At 42.1% G+C, this 26,960-nt stretch overlaps 1 protein-coding gene across 1 annotated transcript; it reads left to right on the top strand.

Moving 5' to 3' along the window:
- Positions 1 to 2,798: 2,798 nt before the first annotated feature.
- Positions 2,799 to 25,818, top strand: yap1 (Yes1 associated transcriptional regulator). The gene is made up of 8 exons (XM_069668761.1): positions 2,799 to 3,508; positions 4,890 to 5,125; positions 13,699 to 13,817; positions 14,449 to 14,562; positions 19,612 to 19,775; positions 21,570 to 21,697; positions 22,790 to 22,902; positions 23,062 to 25,818. Exons 1-8 carry the CDS (start codon positions 3,308 to 3,310, stop codon positions 23,295 to 23,297), a joined length of 1,311 nt encoding a protein of 436 aa, XP_069524862.1. The 5' UTR covers positions 2,799 to 3,307; the 3' UTR covers positions 23,298 to 25,818.
- Positions 25,819 to 26,960: the final 1,142 nt, after the last annotated feature.

Below are 26,960 nucleotides of genomic sequence, written 5' to 3' on the forward strand. Positions count from 1 at the left end.
TATTTAACTTATTTAAGTGTTATTTATGTAAGCCATACTGTCTTTTAATCAACTGAATTTCAGGAGAATGCTTGTATTTATTTGAAATAACAACAGTAAAGTTTAAGAACATCATGTTTATTTTATGCCCTGTGCTTGTATCAGTAAGTAAATGTACTCCAGTACACATGCAAAGTAAAAATAAAAAAAAACCCAGATACATTTTGTACATTGGTGCAAACTATCTGCACAGCATCAACCAAATAGGTCAGAATACTCGACTGCACATTGTCTCTGAAATCTGTTCCCTTTGGCCTACTACTGTTTATTTTCAGTCATTGTGCCAAGCAATGGTAAGCTTAATGACATTTAAGCCTTAAACAGCACAACACCCAGAAACTCAACAAGAAAGGGCAAGAGAGCTGAGAATAGTGGAAGACGTTTCCAAAGATGCAAGTTCAAGCTTGTGTTTTGGTCCGTTGTGAAGCCTTATCTCACGAGCACTTTGTCATGTTTTGTTACAGTCCATTGAACATGCAATGACTGAGTGTCTGGTCTGGCTCTGTTTCTGCAAAACTGAATAATTAGTTGGAAGCATGCAGAAATATAAAGCTGCCAGGATAGTACAGATATGTTTCACAAAATTGCAAACAAAAACAAAATTTTGAATAATGAATGAATGAAAAAACACATTATAAACACATTTCATACATGCAAAAATTCAGATTATGCTAAGAACACAGGTTAAACAGAGTAGAGATACAACATGGATGAACAAATGATTAAGATATTTTTCATAAAAATTAAAAATTATAACATTTTATAAATTCATTTTAAAAGAAAGCAGGCAAAAAAAACGTGTGTGTGTTTGTTTTGTAATACTATTTTTTATTGCTTTTATTATTATTATTGTTATTATTATTATTATTATTATTATTATACTCTGTGTATACCCATTAAAGACCGTAGGGGGCACTAATGCTCTCATCTGCCTGTCGACCTGTAGCAACACTGTACGTCACCATGTCCGATAATAACACCAGACCAAGCGTTTTAAACATGGAGGGCTGATACAGCAGCCCTGTGTTTCGGAACCTCAGATTGATTCAATGAAACAGAGCCTAGGAAATCGAGGAACCAAACAGCAGTGAGACTGAGTCGCTGTGGAGGGGTGAAGAGATGTTGACCAAACGGGACCAAACTCTGCCAAGTGGGTGGTCCCGTCAGGGCTGCGGGGACACTGCAGTCCATCTCTTTAATGTGTCTGAGTGTGTTACAATGATGTGAAAATGACCACTTTCGCCCTAACAATGAACATCTCTTGACTGGCAGCATGTGTGCACAGCAAATGTCATTCAGTCTTGATCATAAAGTACTGCACATAAACATAAAAAACATAAAATACAAACAACTGGTGTTAATTACAGACTCAAACTGAAGGGGAATCATTAAAACAAAGTAACAGGTTAATCATAAATTCATATAGGGCAACTACAGCTGAAAAAATACACAGCAATGAATGCTATGATATAGGAAGTTCTGTGTTAAACATGTTGCATGCTGCAAATATTAAACAATTTCTATTTTATTGTACTAATCTTGGATGTTTCAAAGTTGCTAACGTTAGACATTAAATTAAAATTAGAAATAACTAATCAAGTGCATCTGTTGAGACACATGAGCTGAGTATTTGACTGGCAGAGGGAAGCGCTTTAATCTGTCCATCAGGGCTTTACAGTGTCTGCGGGTATTAAATAGGGCTTCATAATCATTCATTCAGGGGATGTATGGGAAAAGAGTTGAAACAGAGCCTCTGTATCCAAAGAGAGTGGATCTTGACAAAATGATTTCTCAATGGAAGAGGGGCCTCATTAGCATAACAATTGTGGGAACTGCATGGATCTACTTTTCATGAGCACTGTAAAAAGGAGAGAGAGAGAGAGAGAAAAAATAGTACCATACATACTGATGAGGGAAAGTGTGGTTTTGAATGATTATTAAAATCGCTGAGTTGTGAAAATGTTGTACCGTCATCCATATCTCATACTTTAACACTGAGAAGCCTAAAGACTTAATTATATAATAAATGCATTTAAGAAATAGACCCAGTTGAAAGACAGTAAATCCTCCAGGTTTTTTTTTTAGTAACCTAGAAACTCACATACTTGTTTACTTACATGTCTTTACTGACATATCAAAATAAAAAAACTGTTTCAATTTAATGTTCAGGAGAGGTTTTGATGTAGCTTACATGTGCATTTTGGGGTGGTCCAAAAGTGAGTTAGGCTGTTTTTTGTTCATTTAACACACATTTTGGGTTGCAAATGAGACATAATTCATCAGCTGGAAAATCAGGTATCAGCAAGGCTCTTTGTTGTGTTCCAGAGACTGCCTAAATAATTAGGCATAATTTAATTAAGCAATTGTTTCTGACATTCTGTAATTAATGTGTAATAATGACTGTGCCCCATAGATTTTTTGGCATGCAATAAAAAAAGTCACTATCTCTAATAGAAACTGTCATAACAAGTCAAATGGAGGTTTGAGGTCATGGGATTTTTCAAATAAAAAAAAAACAGTATCTTATCTATTTAGAGTAGTTCTGTTTACATAAGTATATGTTTTAATATAAACGTGGTTAACTTAGTACTAAGTACTAAGTAAATAAGTTTAGAGGCCCCTGGACCGTCCCGGGCCCCTGGGCTACACGGCCTGTACCTTTAAAGACTCTTGTCCCAATTAAAGCCAAGCCCCGCCTCTCGAGCAGACATCCCATGAGTCATAAAGTTTGATGTCCTACCCAAAGTTTAGATCCGACTGGAGCAAAAGTTTTTTTCTAGAGAGTGAGCTGCGGAGATTTGTTGTACGAACTATGAATCTATTCTGTAAGGATTTTCTCTAACAGAGTCAACTCAGCCGAAACAAAAATAAGTTTGACTTTCCAGCGGAGCGGTTGTTGTGTTTTGTCGTCTTTTGTGGCTGCGCCTGCCACTTTTTTTTTGGGAAAAGTTGGGGCCGGACGACAACACAGATTCCAGTGTGGAGTAGATATGCGCTTTGTTACTTTGACAAGTATGCCAGCAAAAAACAACAGGAAAGCGCTGTCTTTCACTGCAGATTTCGACAGCTAACACACTTTGGAAGAATCTCAAGTCCTCCACTGTTCAACTTTAGAATGACTCGGGATAACTTTTACTGAGTGTCGTCGATATTTCCAGATTTCCTGCTGTGTAAAGAAAAAAAAGTTTGGGATTGGCTCAAACTTCTTTTTGTGAGTTTTTGAAGGCGATATCTCGGACACATAGAGTTTGCAGACAGTTTTGGGACAATGGATCCGAGCCAGCACAACCCTCCTGCCGGACACCAGATCGTCCACGTACGGGGCGACTCTGAGACCGACCTGGAGGCGCTTTTCAACGCCGTGATGAACCCGAAAAACACTATCATCCCCCCTTCCGTACCCATGAGGATGAGGAAGCTGCCAGACTCCTTCTTCAAACCTCCTGAACCAAAGTCCCATTCCAGACAAGTAAGCCCGCCCTGTCTCTCTTCTGCCCCTTCCCAGAAATCACGATTAAAGCAAGGCCCATCCTGTGGGGGCTCAGGCCTAAAGTACAGAACTGGCAAAGTCTTGGTCTTACTTTGACGTCGTCTTTAGGTAACACCAGAGGTTTTGACAGGCTATTCGTAGACAAACCCTCAAATTGAGGATACTTTTTTTTCTCCACTATTTATGGGTTATTCCATGGGGTTATTCGCTCTTATAAACTGTGTATTTAAACCCCACGAGAACACATTTCATTTGCATACAATAGGCTACTTTTGATCCAAACTTCTCATGAAATTAGAATACGATATAAGTTAAAATACCGGACTGAAATATAATAAACATTCTGAAAAAGGGCCCGTGGGGCCTATGAAGTTACGAAGTAACTGAAATATCCTGACAGAAGTTTGTCTGGCCACAGCAGTTTGCCATAATTGTGCAATAAATGTATCTGCCTAAGAAAGGAGATTATTAAAACACATAAAGTGAGTTGTCAAATCGGCAGAAGTTAACTTGCACATAGACTGTGTGTTACTGTTTTGGTTAGATACACTGTACTGAAATCTTAGAAGAGTAATTTCATAGAAATAAGCAAAGTCCCTAAAACTAAGTTGTTTTCTAAAGAAACGACTTGCAATCAGAAATCATATGATGGTTGAATTAGTCCTATTTACCCCCCTCCCCCCTCTCTCCACCCAACGTCCCCCACAACTGTTGCTTTTGGTCTCTGTAGAGTTTGCTCATCATTGCGCATGCGTTGCTGTGCAGCGAGTCTGCGCTCTCCTCTGTTCCACACAGGCCCTGGATCCCCCTTCATCCCCAGACGTGATCACTCAAACTTCCAAACACATGTAAAATAAAGGAAGAAAAACAACTTTACAACTTACGCTTAGAGTGATTACAACGCATAAGAAGTGACTTTAATGTTAGACCAGGGTAACAATCGTTACAACCATGTCTGTGGTCTCAAAATGAAAATATTTATTTTACAAATGTCCCAACAGGACTAGTTTAAAACCACCTCAAATTCAACATTTTATATATTTTTACTCGGGTAACTGAAATGTGTACATACCTTTTATTATCATTATTATTATTATTGTTGTTGTTGTTGTTGTTATTTTGTTATTATTATCTTATTATTATTTGTGTTTATCACTTGGTTTCACTTTTTCCTTTACTTTGAATCTTGGGCTGTTCTAACAAGCATATTTACCCTCCTTGGGGATCAATACAGTTTTTAAAGTTTGAAGTTCATCACTATAATAGTAACTAAAATAGCAATATAAGATGAAACCTAGTGACATCAAGAGGTTCCCCTGGGAAATCTCATTGTTTTGCTTCTCTTCCAACCCCAACACAGGCCAGCACTGATGCCGGGAGCGGAGGAGCACTCACACCCCACCATGTCCGAGCTCACTCATCCCCAGCCTCCCTGCAGTTGGGAGCTGTTTCTGGTGGCTCTCTGTCTGGCATGCCCCCAGCAGGTGCCTCCCCTCAACATCTCCGTCAATCTTCTTACGAGATTCCTGATGACGTGCCCCTGCCCCCAGGGTGGGAGATGGCCAAGACTGCCTCTGGCCAGAGATACTTTCTCAAGTAAGTGCACTGGCAACAAATGATTTGCAGTCCATGGCAAAACGACGGCTTTGCAGCTTTAATGTGTTGAAAATGACTGGATGGCAAAAAATGATGGTCATTGACATACATTGTATACAAAGAGTATTTTTAAGATTCCTGAGTGATGTAACTGAACACTAATTCACCTTTTTTTTGAGAAGATGTAAATTTGAAGCTTTTAGTAATGGCCAAGACAGGTCCAAGATCCCAGAGAAGTGGTCTACAGATGGGACTGTCATACTACAGCTCTGTTCAGCGTACATTATACTGACAATAATTTGCAAATCTGCTCCTGCGGTACACAATGGTGGTCAGTATGCTGAAAAAGAGACAATTGCAATCGTTAAATTGTAGGTTATTAAATTCGGTGGCCTCTGCAAACAAGAGAAGTCTTTTTAGGACTGCTGCTGTATGTAGTGCTCCTTTTCTTGGGCTCAGGTTTCAGTAGAAACAATGGACCTTTGTAGCTCCCCAGACAGCAAAGGACAGACAGCTCTGCAAAACTCATCTGCCAACCAGCAGATCTCTTCCACATTAATGTTCCAAAGTAAACTGTTTCAAACAGGTAGCAGGTTGAGCAGAGCACTTTGGGCCTGTCACAGTTACTTCAGGGGTTGTGAGGGTTTTCTTTTCATTCTTGAGCACTTTCTTACGTATTTATTAGTATTTTAATGACTCAATTCTCTGCAGTTTTCATAAAGGTGACATCATTGTCAACAATTTATGTTAAGACAATCTGTTCATTGTGAAATATTCCAGGGTTTATGAAATACTCAGCAGCTCGTGTTAGATGGATTTGACTTTAAAGTCTTTATTCGTATTCCTATTTATGGCAAAATGTTGTCAGTTCTAGGAAGTATTACTCTCTGACAAACAAGATAGCCTCAAATCAACTTGCATCAAATAGGAGCTTTCAGGACCAGATGTTTTAAGGCCTCACATCTGGAGAACATCTGGCCCACTTTTGAGGAGGCTCTTCTAAAATTGTACTTGTACTTGGCTGGGGGGGGTGGAGACAGAAAACACTATTCTCCTTGACTCTCCCATGATCAGTGCAGTTGTTTAGAAACGGACTGAGCTAATGCCTTTGCATACAATGAAGCAATTCTGATCACTAAATTAGGTTTCTCAAACTTAACTTTAACCTTGTACGACCCTTATTTAACATGTTTGTTGCACTATTAGGTTTGTAAGAATAAGTCAGTTGTTATTGTTATTGTCTTCCTGGTTTTGTAACAAATGCATAAATGAATAACAATTTTCTGCAGTGGGATGAGACTTAACCTAACCAGAAGAAATCTGCAGAGACTGAAAACATTTCACTAAAGCGTTTACAGTAGTCTTTATATCCTTCTAAAGGCACAAATTTAAAACAACATATATGTATGTACATATGTACTTTTTGTAATAGCAAATCTCATATGTGTTAAAAAGTCACAACAGCTTGCTTTCTGCAAAATAGTAAACCTGATATTAACTTATGTAATTTGAAAAATAGTTGCGTAGCTCTGTAAGGAAATGTGCTTTAACAGAATGTTGTACAACTGGAGTAGGAGTAGTACACAGTGTTTGTGTTCAAGTAAGGAAAGCTCAAGGAGACATCTTCATACAGCGCACATCAAAGTGCAGATATTTGATCTGGAGTACAGCCGGCCTTAGCAGAGCTGCTGGAAAAGACACTCCCCTATTTATAAACAGGAGTAGTCTGAGCAAGACATGTAGCAGGAGGAGTCAAGCAGAGCGAGAGAGTGTGTGTGGGTGGACGGGTGGGGGTGGGGAGTCGGTCACCAGCCAGCAGAGCCGAGCAGAGAGTGGGGGCTCACATTTCACTCAGGTGACCGCTGTTGTCCTTAGAGATAAATCAAGTGAGGATGAAAGTTTACGTGTTTCCTTCCCCGTCCCGTACGCTTTAGGATCATACAGTTTTGCATGATCGGCCTCTGTTAGTCACAGTGGGCCTGCGGATGCCGATGTCCCACTCCCTGTAAAAGCCAGGCTCCGTTCGGTATGAATGGAGCCGTGGCGCTGTGATGGTGCCTCTTTTGTGTCAATGGAGTTAAATGGCAGCCATGTGGAGATGACTAGAAGAGGGGCCAAGAGAAACTCCGGCCCTCCCTTTGTCCCAGCAGTGAAACAGTGATCTTTATTCAGACCACAGGCCTGTTGAGACTCATGTGAGCCTTCCCAAAATAGACAAATGGTTGACATGAAGTTTAAAGATGGCGGCGAGAGAGGCAGCAGCTTTTTTTGTTACACCGTGTTCTTCACAACTGAAGTGTTATGCTCTTGTCGGATAGTCGGAAGAGTTTAGTGTAAATATTAATCGGTGAAAATAAATGATTGTTTGAGTGTAACTGTGCTGACAGCTGAAGTTTGACCCCTTTTCTTTTGAACAGTGAAAAGTGCTGAAATAATGAGACCACTTCATTATACAGTGATTACAGTCCCCTGAAAATTAGCTGCCAACATACTTAATCATCAAAATATCAGGAAGAAGACTTTCAGCTGCTCCTTATTTTAATATAGATGAACAGAAAGTTTTAAACTTCCAGGATGTCACAAAACAGAATAAACACTTTAATAGTAAGTGAAAAATGTGATAGTTGAAGCCGAGTTTGAAGGAAATAGGAGTCAGATGTGAGCCATCTGTTGTATAATGTATACATTGTTTTGGTTGTTACATTAAAAAACAAAAACCTGAGGCTGGGAGAGGACGGGGAGAATGTCAACAAAGTCTGTTGACCCTTCCTCCTCTTTCTTCCAGCAGTTTGCTGTGGCCTTTGATTTATGACAGCAGGGGCAGGGAGGTGGGGTCACCTTGCTTGGTGCTGAGACGGGGGCAGGGCCGGTCTCTAGGGCTGGGTCATAAACTAATGAAGGTTTCTAATTTAGACACACCGGTGAACTAGGAGGGGTAATCACTGTTTCCGGGCGCTTATTAAATGCAGCTTTCAATGAGCTTTTAGTCCGTGGGAAGTCAGCCTTAAGCAGAGGAAAGCTTTGGGGGAGCAGCTATTGTCTGCCCTCAGGGGCAGGTAGAGCTGTGTGCTGATGGACACTTTTGTCTTTTCTCAATTGGATTTTAAACTGTTTTGATGAGCCTGGTTTCCCACGACCAGAGTGTCTGATTTCTCTCTTTCAATAGTTTTGTTATTTTCACATTTCATGCTGTATAAATGACTTTGTTTCCTCTGTGTTTTAACTCTGAAACAGTCCTGGGAACATTAAACAGACTGATATCTAGTCAAGCTTCAGCGTATGCTATCTGGGGTTTCCTGAACATCTGTTGCTCTAAGTACAAGTCAAAGACACCGGCTCTTAGAGCAGGAAACATCAAAGCGTTTACTTGGACCTTATGCTCTTGTTGTATGCAATGGATATCTGTGTTAGTGCTGATTTGGGCAATGAGATTATGTGGGGATTTCCAGCAAACGATTGTACCTCCCTACTTGTGTAAGAGTCAAATGATTAGTTCTTTTTATAAAATCACAAACAATTTCTTATTTAGTATTAAGGCTACCGCTGCAGTCTCTGTCATGGTTGCTTTAAACGTTGTGAGATTAAGACTATCCATAGTTACCTGCTTTTTAAATTTGCATCACATGTTGCAAACATCACAGCATTGTTGACTGTTTATTGGCTGAAATGAACACTGATCTCATACTCAACACCTTGCTTAAACATACAAAGAAATACCTGAATATTGGATGTATCAACTGTTACCCAATTTGCTTCAGCTTGAGGGGATGAACTCGCAAATTGGATTTCAAACTAAGCTGTTATGAACTGACGCCTCTTGGTCAGCCCCAAATGGTGCTGGGAAGACTGGGCTGTAAGCCTGCGTGAAGCCCTCATTTGGAGCAACTTTGTGTTTGACAAACTTTTGGTTTATTGACCACACACAGACAAGGCCCTTCCTGTTCAACTGTGGCCTGTCAGCTCGGTACACAAATGGGACTGTGAGAAAGTCAGGCTAGTGTTTACCAAAGTCTTGATGTAACACCTCTGTTCCAGACATCAATGCCTCCACTGTCACTGAGGGCATCTCCACAGAGATGTAGTATCTGAGAAGTGCTCCCTCTTAGGTGGGGTTTACAGTTCCCAAAATGACTCAAACCATAGCACCTTGGGGGATTGAAAAGGGTGGAATAACATAATAAAGAAACATTTGTAAATATGTTGTCGGTTGTTGCATGAAGGTGTAAACGTTAAATGTATGAGTTAAAAAAGTAAACCAACTGTAGTTCAAAAATCGTGTGATTAACTGATACAAATTTAGTAATCCTCAGTAGTTAGCGTGATATTGAGTCTAACAAATGTAATCTATATTTCTGTTTTGCAGTGAACAGTTGGTTAGCCAAAGTTTTTGTAAAAAAAAAAAAAGATTGCTTTCATCAGTGACTAATTAATCTTGCACAGTTCTCCCTAAAATTACACTTTAATAAATTAGATTTTTCAACTAGCGTCCGAAAGTAAACAACAGTAAATTAACCGTCAGAATCACACTCAGTTCTGGTGCTCTGTGAATTAGTTGCTTCATTAGGAAGTATGATGATACAAACCCTCCTTCAAAGGGAAACTTAAAGCCACAATAGGGTCACAGAGGTTGCCCCAATAATCTCTCTTGATGATGTCCTGCTGATAGAGAGGCAGCCAGGCATCCTCACTCAACCAGAGTGGAGGTGGTCATCCTCATCTTAGAGGCCTGATTACATCTGGCCTCCCTCAGTGTGCTCTTTAGTCATCTCCCTCAACCACCTTCCAAGCATATACTCCCTGGGTGGAGCCACTGCGGCCTGAGGATCCCATTTTTAACATTTGACAACTCAGCTGTGGGGCGTGTTTCATCATCGCTGCACTCCCTGTAGCTCCACTTCCCTGTTTTACAGAAGTGAGATTCAACTTTTGACATCTGGGACCATTTCAGTGGAATAAAAAGTCAGTCAAACCAGTTGCTTTAAATCCAGCTTTGATCTGCTGTTTTGGCAGGTAGCAGAGCTTACTTGGAGACACTTAACACAGAGCAACTTCCTTTTGGACAGAATTATTTTCCTCAAAGCCAGATGTAAACAGCATTGTTTTTAATGGTAGTGAAAAGCCATCTGTGCGTGAGGAAGTTTGTCATACTGTAATCAGATGAGTCCTGTGAAACAAGTGCAGCATTCAGTCTTCTTCCCTTGCTTCACGATTACAATGACGGACCTTTTCCAAGTTGCTTTTTCAAGCTGAATCCAATAAACACTTTGATTCAGTTGTCTTTTAGATAAACATGTTATACAGAGACGTTCTGTCTTAAACGGTGACCGTGGATGAGATACAGCTTCCACGTGATTGGGCCGAACAGTGAAGTCGAACAGCAAATCCTTAAAGCAAAGTCAAGTTTAGCCTTTATGCGAGAGGTCCCCCTCCTCTCTTTCTCAGCAAGACACATTATAAATAACGCTGGCACAATAAACGCCACCTTGATAATTGGGCCATCAGTCAAGGAGATGTCAAGTGCCTGGGTGGATCAAGAGTCCTACTCTGCGCTCAGCTAAGCCACAGTCGCCAATGATGACAGCTTTAGCAAAAATTAGCAAGTAAAGCACCGCACTACAGGCAACCCACTTGATAATGGGTCGTGTTTGAACCGCATCGCCTTCGCTTTAATACCTGGCCATTTGTAGAAGTAAGTTTCCCCCGAGGAGGCTAATGATGGGTCATATTTTGTCTTTGATGATACACGACAGGACAGCAAATACGTTGAAGCCAAGTCCACAATAAAGCAGGGACACTGATTTAGGACATCATCCATAGGTCTCTATTCTTAAGGCTTAAAAAAGTTAGTTGCTTCATGAACATACTGGCTAGTTTTAATTAAAATCACTTAAAACTAATGGTGCAGATTTTTAAGTAATGTAACGACTCCGACGACATCTCCGCTATCCATCCATGTGCTCGGTATCTTCTGCCGCATATCTTTAAAAGAGACTCAAAAAATTGTTAAAAACTTTAAAACTCATGTCAATGTTTTGCAACTCTTTAGAAAAATATTTTAAAAAAATAGTGGCAGGATTCGGAAAACATTTAACACCTGAACAATATTTTTAAATGTCACTGCGTTAGTGTGCATGAGGCCTGAACGCACAACCAGTTTGCTGCATGTCCACGACCCTGCCCGGGGGATTGGGGGAGGGTGCGGTGACCGTCCTGCTGAGCTCGCTGTGGTGTCAGAGACATGTAAAGACAACACCGAGCAGTTGTGACTGTCGAGGTTGCAGATCATCAGCAATTCCTAACAGCAACTGGTGGCCTCCAGCCGTCCCAACAGTTGCCATGACATTGTTTTGTTTTATGTTTCGCCTACAGGAAGCGGTGTATAGCCCTGACCATATAGGGTTCGGGGCAGGTTGAGTGAATGGATTATCTTTTAGTTTTAAACCTGGTGATACATTACTGGCTCTTGGTAACTTATTTACCAGTTCTCTGAGGTCCCACATGCAGGCTCTTTGAATACAGTGCAGTGCTGACTTGGAAGCTTTCAAATTGTGTGGATTTTATCACATGCTCACCTCTGTTTTCAACTGGAGCTTTGTTTACATCTGTTTTGATTGATTTGAGGCTAAAAAAAAAGTGAGCCTCCAAAGCTCGGGCGTGATAGAAAATTCAATATTTGTTCTTTCATCTGTGCTAAGAGGAGTTAAAGGGCCGACACGTTTTATGAGCGGAGATCTTGGAGGCTTTGAGGTTGTATATTTCCATCAGTGTTTTCCAGTTGTAGCATTTGTGTTTGGCATCGGTGTACCAGGATGTGCAGGCCTCTCATTTACGATAAGCCCTCCCTTCCCTTATCCCAGTGCTCCTCTCCCAGTCTCCTCCACAGTTCTGCCCTCCCCTCTATAATAAATGTCATAGTTTCCAGAGTGGGAAGGAGGCAGCAAAGGGGGGAGGGCGGGCGCTCCGAGTGTAACAAGACCACAGCAACTCATGCAGCCAATGGAATTCAGAGGGATTGCTTCCGTGGATGTTTTTTTCCTCTTTCACTCTCTTTTCCCCCTTTTCTTTAGTTGTCTCTCCCCGCTCCCTGTGACCCCTCTTTCTCAAGGGGCCCCTCCAATCTGAGCAGTTCCAGCTATTTTGCTTGGTTTGTGGTGTTTGTGTGTGTGCATGTGTGTGTGTGTGTGTGAGGGCTGGGGGAGGGTTCGGTAGGGGATTTGGCAGCTCCTTTGATCAGTAAAGCATAAACAAGAGGGGGCTTCAAAATGGGTTGCATTGTGTGGGGGGGAGGAGTGCTGAGTCAGGCCCTCTCGCTCTCTGGCCTGGGACAGAGCGCAGACAGGCAGGCTGGGATTACCGCAGAGGCCAAGAGAAACTCTGAATCTCTCACTTCAGACAGCTGTTCCAAAATCTGGGCTAATGGTGCTGTGGGATCAAATTAACAGAGGAGATGTAAAGAATCGCGGTCGCCGGAAGAACACATCCAGAACATGATTAATGCAGGGTGCAGTAAATAGATTTCTGAGGTTAATAATTAATGCTATTATGAGCTGAGGCTTTATTTCTGCATGTGTATTGAAACAATCCAGCCACAGCTACAGTGTAAACACAAGAGTTGTGGTGTCGCATAAACAAGCCAGATTTTGGTGCCTGTTTGTTTGAGGTGAGGGGGGTCCCTTAAAGGGGATGTTTCCAAAAACAAAAAAAGAACAAGTGAATAGCGGGGTTTTAGGTCGTAGCTCAGTCTGTGCCTTTGTCAAGCAGGTGAAAGCTTTGTAAATGTGGCGCCAGATTGTTAAAGCCCCTGACACTCCACAGTGTCCGAGCCACTTCCAGGAAAAAGGACCCCCTGCGTTGAGCCCTGGGACTGACCCTCCCTCAATAGAGAGGGTCCTGCTCGGGAGAGGAGGGCTTCCTGTATTAGCTTTCCATCTTAATCAAGCAACAAGTACCAACAAAGCACTAATTATCAATGCCTTCACAGAATGCAACACAATGCCCCCTCCCCCCAGTCCCCACTCCTGTCCCGGGACAGACGAGCCATAAAATAGATGGAGCAACATTGTCTGACGTTACAATAGTTGTTTTGAAACCAATCATAGCCTCTTAGACATTTTTAAGAAGAAGTGTTCAGCTTGCGGATGACAGACAACAGGAGCCCGACTTGGTTTATATGACGTTTTATACTCTCGTTTTGTCTCAGTTATTTACAACAAGGCTCCGTTTCTCCGTTCTGATTCATGACATACAACCTCCAGTGAATTATAGGAAAAAATATCCCACTTAATCCACATGACAATCAAAGTCTTTTGTATTGAATTGTGGGTTCAGACTGAGTCCAAGCAGACACAGCTGAGTTTGGCTTCCTGTATCAGTCATCGTTTACAGAAAGCAGGAGTTAGATCCAGTGTTTTCATCAAAGAGGTTGTTGAAACTCCTCTGAGTCATCTGTTCCTGTACATGACCTCCTATCCTGCATTGATATGGCTCCTGCTATTCACTGCTGATTGCTGGAAAGAAAACACTGATGGGATTTTTTTTTGGGGACTTATGTTTTATATCTTGTCTCCTTACAGCCACATCGATCAAACCACCACTTGGCAGGATCCTCGCAAGGCCCTGCTCCAGATGAACCAGGCTGCCCCGGCCAGCTCTGTGCCAGTGCAGCAACAGAACCTTATGAATCCAGCCAGTGGTATGTTGAAGTTTTTAACTACATACGCAGTGCATGACACGCATGCATATTTCCTTGAGGTTATTTCTGTGCGTTTTCTTACTTTCCTCCAACATACAGCAGAAGTCAGGAGCAGCTGAGTCTAGTTCTTACATGTCACTAAGACTCTGTGCACCTCACTTCTGTCCGTGCAGTTGGAATTTGCCCTAGGTGAGGTAAGACAGAGGTAGAACGTGACAGGTCCTGTCTGACATGTTTGGGAGCTCTGTGACTCACAGATTACAGTTTACAGATGAGGTATCTCTGTATTCTCAAGTCATCATGTCCTGTCAGACAAGATGGAAGCACATAATAAAAAAACGTTTGTTGTCTTTGACAGCGGATTTATTACTCTCGATGATAAAACATGATGTGCTGCTTTCTGTTCAGTCTTTTTCCGATCTATCCTTTTTTATTTTTTCCGAGCAGCTGCATTTTAGGCCGTAAAGATATATGATATTACTGCTTGTCCTACTTTAAGAGTGTCTATAACTACAATGTGCTGTAATTATGCCCAATTATGTACTAAAGTTAAGTATTGGCTATAAGTTGTGCAATTATGGCAATAACCACCAGCATCTCTCCAACATATTTTTTTCTTTTCATCCCTCAGGTCCTCTCCCTGACGGCTGGGAACAAGCTATTACATCAGAGGGAGAAATTTACTACATCAACCACAAGAACAAGACCACATCCTGGCTTGACCCACGACTTGACCCACGCTTTGGTGAGCTTGCTACAGACATGGATTTATTTCAGCTTGGTATTAAATTAAAGTTAAACATCATGCATGTTGTGTTTGTTAAAGTGAGGCACTGTGCCCCAAAGTCATTGTTGCAACATCAATTATACTTATTGAAAATGTAAACAAGGGAGTTACACCACAAACTGCAGGAAAGAGTTGTTTGACTTACTTCCTCCGGGAGAAAGCTCTGGCTGATCCGTAAAAGTTGTAACGCTGCTATTGTTCAATTCTGTATGATTCATATTTAATTTCAACGAGCTACATTGTTTGAGAGTGACTGGTCATACCATTGGTTGTTGGAAACAGATTTCCTCTAACCCCCACCCCTAAAATCCACACCTAACCTTTTGTCAGCCATTTTAGTGTTGGAGCAACAGCTGAGTTGGCCATTAATCCCCCAGGCTGAGCTAAAGTTTGACAGTTGGCTTTCAGTGTGTGGTGGCCAGGCCTGGTGAATTAGTGACAGGACCAGGTACAAGTGTTGAGATTTCTGTGTGGCCACGAGCTCAATCTCATGTGCCAGGAAGACTTCCAGAGATGAAGGTTTCTCGCTTATGTCACTCTGACTCATTTACGCTTCAGGTGCCTTCCTTTCATTACGGCAGCATTCCGCAGGGAAGCTCACCCCGGTTCACAAAGGCAACATGTGTGAATCAGCATGCAGGCTGTTATCCTGCTTAATTTTTAGTGTTGCTTTTTTATCGCGCAGGGGCACTTAAAGGGCAGGTTTTCTGTAAGCAATTGTGTGTGCCGCTCTGATGGCAGGCAGGAAAGTTCAAAACAGAGTTGTAAGGGGAGTGGGGCAGCTGGGGAGAGATGGCGGCTCTGATCGGCGAACCTCTTTGAAGACTTATAAGTCTTGAACACACAAGGCTGCTGGGCCCCCGAGAGCGAGGGAGAGGGAGAAAGAGAAGACGTTAACTCATTATGTGCCACCAAACATCAATTTGTTACAACCCGTTATATCTTTATGTGCTAATTTCAATGGCTCACATTTATATCTTTATTATCTCTTAAGTTGCTCACTCTGATATTACTTATACCTTTTGATCCTTTAGATTTTAAAATGATTGCTAAATGCAATGCACTTCCAACTGCTTGATATTTCCAGAGGCTCTGTGCTTGAAGGAACAATAATTTTTTCATCATTTGTGCACAGAAATAGGCTCTTCTGCTGCAATCAGCTTCAGAAAGCTCTATACTGCTGCTATGTAGGTCTCCAATCATAAGCCAGCTGCTTTGATAATGGAGGCTAATTTGAGCTTTGAGAAGAAAAGCAGCAGAGCGCCTTTAACTGAGGGTTGTTGCCGGCTGGCTTTCCCCTGCGTGAGGCCCAGTGCAGGCACAGCCCCATTCTGCTGTAGCTCCAGACAGACTTGAATCTCTGCCAGGCCTCTTTATTCTGTGGTCCAACTCTTAATCTGTTCCAGACCTTTTCAGTCAAAGAACTCCAATGTGAGAGGGGAGGTGGGGGGCAGGGAGAGGCAAGGCGAAAGGGGAAGAAAGAAAAACGGAGGAACAGAGGGAAAATGCCGACGGGATAAGCATGCATCCTCTTAAAGATCCAAGGAGGTGGCGAGCAGCAAACAAGCCATGAGTGCACTGTGGCAGGGTTCAAAAGGGGGGCTGGCTTGTGTGGATGTGATGTTTTCTGTACGTGACACTCAGAATGAACAGCATGGAAAACATAGGAGGATATTTAAGGTCACATAAGGAAAGATTTCCTCTGGCAGTTGAAGTCGAGCTGTTTACCAAACACGTGGCTACGTCATCTGTCATGTGATTCTCTTCTGCCTCTGCAGTCAGAGTTCTTCAACGGAGAAGTTGGCACCTTTTTAATGATGTCACCGCCATAAAATAATTATAGTGTGATTAGGCATTAGTAAGCCACTTTAAAGGGGCACTTTGGATTTTCTCACTTAGTTTGAAATGGCAACGTCGAACATTTCTGCAGCCGCTGTGTTTGGGAGAACGCACTGAAAGACATTTAGATTTACGCTGGTTAACACACTAGCTTTGTGCTAACAGTTTTATTGCTTTATTGCATTTCATTTTGGTAATAAAATTCTTTAATTTGACAGGTACCGTAAAATCTGGAATATAGGTCACTGTTCGTTTTTGGGGGTATCCCAGAGGGGAAAAAAGGTTTTTCATAGCACTTTATTAATACAACTTTTTTCAACACTATTTCAATTGATTTTCATTTGAAACACTTTCAAAACACACAAATTACAGCCTACCATCTGTTTTCACCATGTAGAATTTGCAACCCTGCTCGCTACCGGTGCAGGACTTGAGCTCAGCCTACGGTAACGTTGATCGGCAATCATGTCCGTGACGAGGCTTTAGCTAGACCAGATTGGTCAGACCGGTATATAGGATGCAGCACATTTTTAGATGAAAAAAAAAAGATTAAATGTGCGTCTTATACGCAGAATTTTACGGTAAATCCAACAAAATTTCTAGTTTTAACCTAATGTGAACTAAAATAGTTCCCCCGTAAACTGCCCTAAACATTTGATATTTCCTGATCGTGATATTTCCTCAGCTTTTCCATCCTCTTGCCATACAGAGCCATGTCAATACAGACTGACTTTACTCAAACCATTCTGTTGTGCAATATGATAAAACAGTGTTGGTATCACGTCCAGACTCTTTCTCTTACCTCAATGCTCGAAAAACAACATCAACCTAAGGGGCCTTTTTTAAAAATGTATTAAAACAACAGCAGACAAATATATACAAAGTCTTTAAAGGTGCAGTGCCCTGGTCACAGAGAGAACTTCCCGCAGCTGGCGCACCCTCAGCCCTACCTGCCCCAGGTGATCTGGTGGTGTAAGACGCCTGCCAGTGTGATGGCCTGATAAGGGCTTGTGTTGCTGGCTCGTTGTGTTGAAGGGGTGCGTGAAGAAGACAAAAGGCAGACAGCATTAACTTGTCTCTTATCTGCCTGGCCCACCAGCTATCACCGCCCGTATGTGCTGCTAACTTCAACCACCCCTCCAAACACACACACACACACACAAACACAGACTTCTCAGCCTGGGCTGGCCTGCTTTTATGCTATCTGTCTGGCCCTGAACTGAACCTGTCCTTCGCTCCTATCTCGCCCGCAGATGTAATTCCCTGTTTCGATATGCTCATTGTTTGTGCATACTTCCTCCAGTAACATTGGTTACTGTTAGCTGTTTGGTCTGGGAGGGAGTCCTTGACTTTGTGCAATCGTCTGCAAACAGTCTTGTATATCAGTGGCTAACTTCCAATACGCACACCTTAGTCACACCTTTAAGGAAAGTTCCTGTTTAATAAGTTGTATTTATAAACGTGAGTGTTATTTATTTAGTTTTAAATACTATTAGAAAGTGGAGTTAAAGCCTTTAATCTTTGTATATGTGCATCAGTGAATCTTTCTCTATATACCTCCCCTCCCTTTTTTAGTGCTTGCCCTTCTTAAAAGCTCAGGCCTTAACAAATCTACGGCTGTGTGCAAGGCCCTTCTGCAGCACCTCTGCCTTGAGAACAGCTGATGGTGCCCTGATGGGGGAGTGATCCAGGCACAAAAGGCCTCAGTATCTGCCAAAGATAAGAAGCAGAGAGAAGTAACACGCTCTCCCAGGTCTTCAGTAGATGTGTGTGGGAGCGAGGAGGTGGCGGCTCCATGACTCTGTGTGGGTTTGTGTGTGTGTGCTGGGGTGGGGTTGTTGGGGGAGGCAGCGTGGAAAGGGAGGGAGGGAGGGGGAGACGGAAGGCAGGGTAGGGCGGGGCCACTCCAGCTTCCCAGGGAGAGCCCTGAGCCGCGGTTCATTCAGCTCCTGAGATAGTGTAAACAGACAGTGATTGAATGGTGATGAGAAAGGTGCCGGGGCGGGCAGGACAGCACAGAGAGAGGCGGCCCCGCATGAAAATTGTTCCCCCGTCAAGGCTTTGTTTTGGTTGGTGCTACAATCGCATAAGCAAACAGCGCTCCTCATTGGTTCCATTACTGTTACACCCCTCGTGGGCACATTTGCTTCTCTTTCTCTACTTCAGTGATAAAACGTGTGACCTACTTTGCATGCATAGATTACTGCTTTGCTGTGCTGCTTTATACTCATGTTTATTAGACCCGCCCTCGCTGGAGTAAAGAATAACAAAGATTTCACTGGGGAACAGCTGTGTTTTCAATACACACACATTTGTTCTGATAATGTAAACATGCAGTTACGCTGTTAGTGCACAATGCAATTACATGTGTCGGGTCAGAGAACTTTGGAAGTAAATTCAATAGGGGTACAGTGTTTACAGAACCCGATGTGCTTTAATTAAATTGTCTGATTCGCACACTGTGCTCACACTGCATTCATTAACGCAGCTGGACCCATCAGGTGTGGGTGAGGAGGCAGTCAGTCTGAGGGATAATCTGTGAGTTGTTTAGAAGGAAACAAAACGCACAATGAAAGGATAAGTCATAACTGATGCAATGCACGACACACAACTAACAAAGCCTGTCTTAGTCAGTGAGTGGGAGGGGATCAGGTCTTACAGGAATAGTGGTGGTTTCAGACACTGGCCTGAAACCTTGTGCTGGGACTTCCCTCCCTACACAACCTGCTGCACTGGCTCAGCTCTTTTACAAGTTCAGCTTGAAGAAAAAAAACACACTCAAGTTGTCAGTCTTGTTATGCAACGTTTAAATGCAGCCGAGCTTAACAGGTGTAGTAACAGAGACATTCGTGTGTATGTAATCAGATGAAGGTCCTTTATGTATTGTCGTCTTATCAGCCCAAACACAGGATGAGGATGATTTCCCTGCAGAAGAAAATGAAAAAATAAACGTAAACTGTATTTTATTTTAGTTGCAGTACTTAGAAAACACTGTGTTCATCAGTTTAAGATCATTGTCCTTCATGGCTCCTTTAGTATCAAGCAGTAATAGAAGATTTCAGCACAGTTTAAATGAACCTTTTGGAGTATCTTTATGCAAAGAACCACATCTTTAAATGGCATAATGTGTTGTTCAGTGATTAAAACTCTCTTCTGTGTCTTTTGCAGCCCTGAACCAGCAGAGGCTCTCCCAGAGTGCTCCAATGAAGCAGGGCCAGCTGCCTCCAAGTCATCCCGGAGTCATGGGAGGCAACAATCAGATGAGACTGCAGCAGATCGAGAAGGAAAGGCTGAGACTGAAGCAGCAGGAGCTGCTCCGACAGAGACCACAGGTCGGGCATCAGAGTGAAACAGTTCAAAAGAACACTGACATGCCTCTTAGAGATCTACTGTGCGCTCGAGGAGGAACAACTAACCTGTATAAGAAAAGTCACGACTCTCAGTGTCCAGCAGTGAAGCAAGACACTGAGCCTGAACTGTTTTTGGATTTAATGTACATCTTCTTAATATGAGTCATCATTCACATGTAAAGTTGTGGATCTTAGGCCCCTTTGATCGGTCTTTATTGTTACACCACCCTACAATGAAGTCTCATGAGTCATATGTGGTAATTTTATCACTTCCTAACGGTGATGTGTCACCGTGCCGCCCACACAGGGGCGGTGCTGCCAAGTCCAGCAGTTTACTCAAGGCTGTGTCATAACACCAGAAACAGAGCTTTATGATTATGAATGAGGGCTCTGGCCACTTTGTTTACTGTGCTAAGTTCGCAGTGCAGGAAGTGACCTGAGTGTGTACATGCACCAGGCTGAGCGAAGAAGATTACATTTGTCCCGACTGAACGTCCTCAGAGCACAGGCTGCAGGAATATGGTTTTTGTTGACTTTCTGAAATGTCATGTGAGGGACAAAACTGGTTTGCAGAATGGGGTCAGAGATTTTGAGAAACCTCGTTAGCAGAAGAACGAAGCCATGCAGATGCCTTACACGGTTTCTAACTTGCATTCTTACACATCTTTGCAGGTTTTCTCCCTGATTTTAACACATGAGCAGATCAGTTTTCCTAACCTCAGACATCCACACTTGTCAGCTAAACAAAGAGCGTGAGGGAAAATAGTGTAGAGATGTGATTGCCGGCCAGACTACATCTAAAGAGCGCCTTATAAGCCACTGCTAGATTTCAGTAATTTGTTTAACTATTCAGATACAAGATGTTTGGATCAAGAGGCCTTACTGTGTTTGCAAACAGTCGGAAATTGTGCAGTCATGCAGGCTACGTGCTTATGTAGGCAGTTCAACTTTGGGTCAATATTTGCCACGCCCGGATTTATTCCACATGGTAGAAGCATGATGAAAAGTGGGTGGCGATGTATGCGACTTGCCGATGGCATGGAGTGCTGATGCTGCTCGGTCACGCACAAATAGAGAGGCAATAAAACCATGACGGTTGTTTACAGTACACAGCGCTCATAATCCTGCTTAATCAGAACCAGATTGTTTGTGTGTGCAGAAGATTCCTGGATAAATGTTTGATAAGGAAACGAGCGAGGCTGCGCATACATCTGAAATAAAGAAACTAATTAAGGCTTCCGTTGATCGTTTTTGCCCCACAGAAAACACTGTCCGTTTCTCCTCCACCACAAGCAATAAAAGCTTCTTCTTTGGGTGTCTCGCAGCAATTTTACGGCCTCACAAAGAATACGTCACATCCCATCGGCTGCCTCCATTTGTCTAAAGGTTTAAAGGGATCTCAAAAGTGTGACACCGGTCAGGTCGTTTCATCCTCCCGTTCAGGGACTTGGAGGGAAGGAGGTGAAAAACAGCGACATGACTTCATATCCTCTGCCTTATCTGATGCAGCATGTGTAGAAAACAATTGTCTCCAACTGTGGCCGGCCCCTCATGTAATCTGACACTGTGTAGTATGGGGGGGATATGGAGAGCAGCATGTCAGCTGTGGGTGTGTTGGTCCTTAATTCAACATTTTATGCAGTGACAGCACAGCAGCAGCAGTGTTAGGCAGTCCTGACATGTTTTCACGAAGCTGGAGCTGTGTATAATTAGCCTCTGAGGTTAGGGGTGGGGTTGATTGTGTTGCTCATGAGTTTCGCTCTTTATCCTCCACAGGAGCTCGCTCTAAGGAATCAGCTGCCTACTAGTATGGATCAAGACGGCAGCACGAACCCTGTGTCCTCCCCTATGGCCCAAGATGCCCGGACCATGACTGCCAACAGCTCTGACCCATTCCTCAACAGGTTGGTTTCACACAGAAGCCGGAGAGTCATCTGTAGAGCAAAGAGCAAGCTGAGGTGCACTGATTGACGTCAGAGCAGTTGGCGAGGGCTCCCGTTCTGCTTCAGCTTGTCAGACTTAATGTGCCGTTTGAGGAGGGAAACTGTGTGCTCGGCTGTTTGAGGCTGAGCTCCAGCGAGAGCTCCCAGAGTTACACAAGTAGTAAAAACAGCAGCGGCAGTCTCTGGGCTTAACCCTCTTCACATGGTAATGACTCATTCACACCAGCAGGCCTGTGGTGGAGTTAACTGCACAATGATGACCTCTGGTGTACAACTGTTGTAATAAAGACAATCACAAACTAAATGGTGGTAAACAGAGTGTAAAACCACTGTGTGTTTTTAAAGTGGTGATGAGCACAAAGACAGAAAACCAGAGGGACAGAAACTCGATCTTTTTTAACTCTCTGTTCTGGGAAATCATTCGTAGCACTTCCAGCTCGAGCTCTTCTCCGAGCGGACGAAGTGAGGAGAGAGCTGAATAGCAAGCAGGCCATGAGAACATGTGGTCCAGTCAGTAGACAGGCCAACCTAATCTCCCCTCCTCCCCCTGTTGCCTCCGCTCCCCTGCTCTTACAATGGCCTCATTCATTCTGCCTCTGCCATACTCTGCCTACATATTTTTCCTCTGCTAATTAGTATAGGCTTGTCAAATGTCTTCTCTCTGCCTCTTTGTCTCTCTGTTTGCCCCATTCATCGTTGCCCTTTTTCCTATATTCTGTAATAAAAGTGAAGCTCCTTTTCCTGGGTGTCACTGAGGATTAGTCACCACAGTCCCTCAAAAAGATATATGTGCGGAAACGTGGACGTATGCAGAAGGCCCCAGAGGGAATTAAGGCCACGCTGTTACTTTTCAGCCTGTGTGGCTTTTAATAATTGCTTGTGTTTGTTTTGTTAATTAGATTCACGTCTTTCAGTTTAGAGCAGGAAGGTCATCAAGGTCACTGAATAACCTGGCTGAGACAAAAAGCTTTCCTCTTGTGTAATTGAAATCATATTTATGAGTGATTCTGCAGAGTTTAAACCAAATGTTTGTCTTTATGTTTGTACTTTCAGCGGGACCTACCACTCCAGGGATGAGAGCACAGACAGCGGCCTGAGTATGAGCAGCTACAGCGTCCCTCGCACTCCGGATGACTTCCTCAACAGTGTGGATGAGATGGACACAGGTGAGGCTGGAAACAAGAGGAATATGATCACGTGTTAGTTCTGTGTAAAGACACATTGTTCTCTTAATGGCTGAGTAAGAAGAACAAGCAAATATTCTGTTGAGAAAGCTGTTTGATACTTTACTGTTTACTAATTACTGTTTTCTTCCTGTTCATTAGGGGACCCTCTTCCACCCTCCATGGCAACACAGCCCAGCCGCTTCCCCGACTACCTGGACGCCATCCCGGGGACAGACGTGGACCTCGGCACCCTGGAGGGTGAGAGCATGGCGGTGGAGGGTGAAGAGCTGATGCCCAGCCTGCAGGAGGCCCTGAGCTCCGACATCCTCAACGACATGGAGTCTGTGCTGGCAGCTACCAAGATCGACAAGGAGAGCTTCCTCACATGGTTATAGACGATCTGAGCAGGACGCTCGTCACTCCTCCGCCTACACTCTGAACTGCTGCCTGCTCTGATCTGTGAAGGAGTCATTGATGCTTTTACAAGACAATTCAGCGAGCGTCTCTGGACTTCTGTCTCTGTCTCGGCGTCTAAGGCCAACCTCTTTGAGGCAGTATTTTTCTGTTCTTCTCACTGGTGTGTTATCTCTTTATTTTGTCTGTGTCTTCAAGGCTGGCCCATGAACAGACAATTACGCAAGGGTCCCCAAATCTTTCACCGGTCTGTCAGTGAATCTAGGGCATGCTTACCCTGATCTTCCCCTGTCTCCCCTCATAGCTGAGCTGGGCGGGTGCATGTGCTCTTTGCAAGGACTGCCATCATCAGCTATCGCCTGGAGTCTCTGGTGCCTCTTCCTCTTGCAATATAGCGTGAAGCTGCAGTACTTAACTGAACTTGGGACTATTGCATCTAGCTTGAGTAGCTTTATATTTGGCCTTGTACGTTTTTATCCTTTCTTTTTGTGTGTGTTTTATTGAGCCTGAGAAACCAAAAATGATGTATTACAAGCATAAAGAACAATACTGATTTGGAGTAAAGGTATGTGAGGCCCAGTTCGGACACGTTGGCTCTGCTGGGGGTGTGGGGGGGTCGAGGGTTGGAGCCTGGGGACCGACTTCATTGCTGCTTGGCTGTGCCAGCAAGTCTAAGTTAAACCTTTGATAGATCAAGTGCCTTCAGTTGTATTTTTGAGACGCGAGCGACACGAACAATTACTAAGTTTCTGTAATGCAGCGATAAGCATGAGGCTGTGTTCATTTACTCCAGTTTAATAATCAACCTGTATTTTTGTTTTATAAACACATTATAAGGGGATTTAGGGATTTCTATTTGTGGTTTTATTTTTAAACCCTAGCTTCTTTGTATCTCAGTCTTACCCAAGCCTAACTCATGATTCATTCTTTGTTTTATCTTTTAGTATTCTTTATTTTTAGGTTACTACATATGTATGATAGCTTAGAACAAATGGCATTTTGCTTGTTTTTAACTTCTTTCATAGATGAATTTATACATTTTTAAAATGGTCAACTGTTATCACAGAACATCACACAGACACAGATTGATTCAGTTCTGGCTTTTATAACCATTTAGCTGACTCTCTTCTTGTCTCTGATTTACTTTATACATTTTAGTGTTATTGTTTATTTGTTGATCACATGCAGCTTTTACTATCTTTCCTAAACATTAACCAAAAAAGGCAGATCTCTTGGCTCAACAGAAACTATAGCTCTATGATCAATTGAACCTTGTGACGACGTACAATATACAAGAGTCAAACGTTTGAAACTGTCTTCCTGAGGGGGGAGATGAATCCCTCCGCTCAATACTGTGCTGGGTGTTGAAATTAGGGGTTTAAAGACTGCAGCTTGGACAAGTTAAAGCAGGTTTGAGAGTCATGTCGAGGGATGTAGAAGGCCAGGGTTTGACTGATGGCAGCGAGTTGTGCAGATTGATGATTTTGTTGTGAAATAATCAAGAAACAATCAGTTATAATCTCAGTCAGGAATTGTTGTGGCGGATTCCAAAGATGTTTTTGTAATGACACTAATTTTTGCTTCCATTTTCGCAGAGTCCAGAAACGGTATGATTCGTAAATCAGCCTGTGTATGAACAAACTGTATAAGCTAATGAGAAAATGATGTAGGTTTAAAGTGTTAACGGAGAAGTCTGAATAGGTTCTAGCTGAGAGATTCTTTTTTTATTTTGTTTTCTAGACGAGATGGTTGTTTTGAGTGACTAACCCTGAGATTTAAGGAGGAGGTTTCAGAACGAGAAGCAAGCGATTCTTCTACAAACACTCACATGTTTACATTCTCTGAGTAAGAAACTGCGACAGCCACAGTGACAATTCTCTCATAATCACATTATTTTGATGTTTACACCATGACTACATCTTTGCATTACTGCAGTAACCGTTGAATAATCAGACTTGCAGGATGTCACACTGATTTTGTTGCCAGCCAATACTTCATTGGTAGCATTAACTTGATGGAACAATTTTTTAGATCAAAGATCATGAACATTTTTTTTATTCTGTTTGAGAAACCTCTTTAGTTTTGATTTTATTGATCATTAAATCATGTATTAATGATGGATTTAAGGTGGATAAACAGTGTTGGTGAGAACAATGCAACTAAAATGAGTGGTACACTACAGTGCTTGTATTGCACGGCTACAGAGTTTTCATTTTGATGCAATGATGCATTTTGTCACACAAACCTGATTTTATGCTTACTTAGTGTGTAATTGTCAGAGCATATTAGCTGTTGACTGTCATTGTAGCAGTAGAACTAATCACACAAGTTAAAGGATTTTGTATTTAGAGTTATCTAAATGCACATGAAATGAATTTATATTCAGTAATGATCTGTTCATTTTTGATAGATATGTGCATGTGTTTTAGAGCAATAAATTCTGTTACATTATATCTTGCTTCATATCATACTTTGTAATTTGGCCTGAAATAAAGTATATACTTTGTGGTAATGATTGCCTCCTGCTGTAATGTGTTTCTTTTTATTTTCAAAGGTAAATTTTATAGGTATACATCAGATAATCTGTACCCTACTCTATATCAGATTTAGAATCAGAAAGTGCATAGGAATACATATTAAATGAATAAATATTGAAACGTTGATGTAGTAATGATATTAGAAGTAAAAGGTTTTAATGTGCTAACAGCAATTTCGTCTGAAAATAGCCTGCTCTTGTATATGCGTTGAATTTAAGGCACAGATTCAATAGAATCGTTTAAAATACACAATTATATATTGCATATCAAAAGGTTGCAGGTCATTAAGATGCAGAAATGTATTTTAAGTTAATAACAATATTAGTTTATCTGTATTGCAGTATTTTGTCTACCTTTGTTAGAATCATGACTACAGAACAGTCAAGAATATTTTAGAATTCAATATTTAGATTTTATTTTGAAACTGTCACCGGAAATGCTTATGTGTTGTAGTTCTTCTCGGTGGCCACAAGAGGGCAATAACATGATTCGTACTCGAAATTCAAAGCTTAACTGGCAGCCCAGTGTTCATTTATATCCGTAGATGAGCTAGTTAAAATAACATCTCTGAATAATATTATTAAATTAAATTTGGAATGACAACTAATGAGCATTATTCAATTTTTAGTCAGCTAGATTCAACAAGGCAGTTTGGAACATAATTAGCGTAACATAATATTGCTGGGTGGAGATGAGCGGACGAATTACTGCCCTCCAGTGGCCCAAAAGAGAAACTGCAATATAAAGTTTCTGAGGCTAACGTCAAGGCATATTTGATAGCATACTAATATTTCCGGTGAATACTTTCAAATTATTATATTTATATTTTAAACGAACAGAAAGGAAGACAATACTTTATATTCCGCTGATCACAATACATTTATAAACAAGCCTTTATACTTTTCTCAACTGTGATGTCAGCGTTGATTTAGTTAGTAGGGCTTCTTATTAAAGTAGAAGTATGCTTGCTATTTAATTATCTGTACTGCTCACTGGACAAAGAAGGGTATTACGATGTTCCTTATGTCAAGTTAACGAAGCAAGGTTACTGGGATATTCTCACGAACTACCAATTACCAAACTAAAGCGATCAGACGAAATTATTAT

This window comes from Semicossyphus pulcher, unplaced genomic scaffold, assembly GCF_022749685.1.
Source record: "Semicossyphus pulcher isolate SPU_LCO1_2020_fin unplaced genomic scaffold, fSemPul1.0.p SCAF_19, whole genome shotgun sequence".
Classification (NCBI taxonomy): domain Eukaryota; kingdom Metazoa; phylum Chordata; class Actinopteri; order Labriformes; family Labridae; genus Semicossyphus; species Semicossyphus pulcher.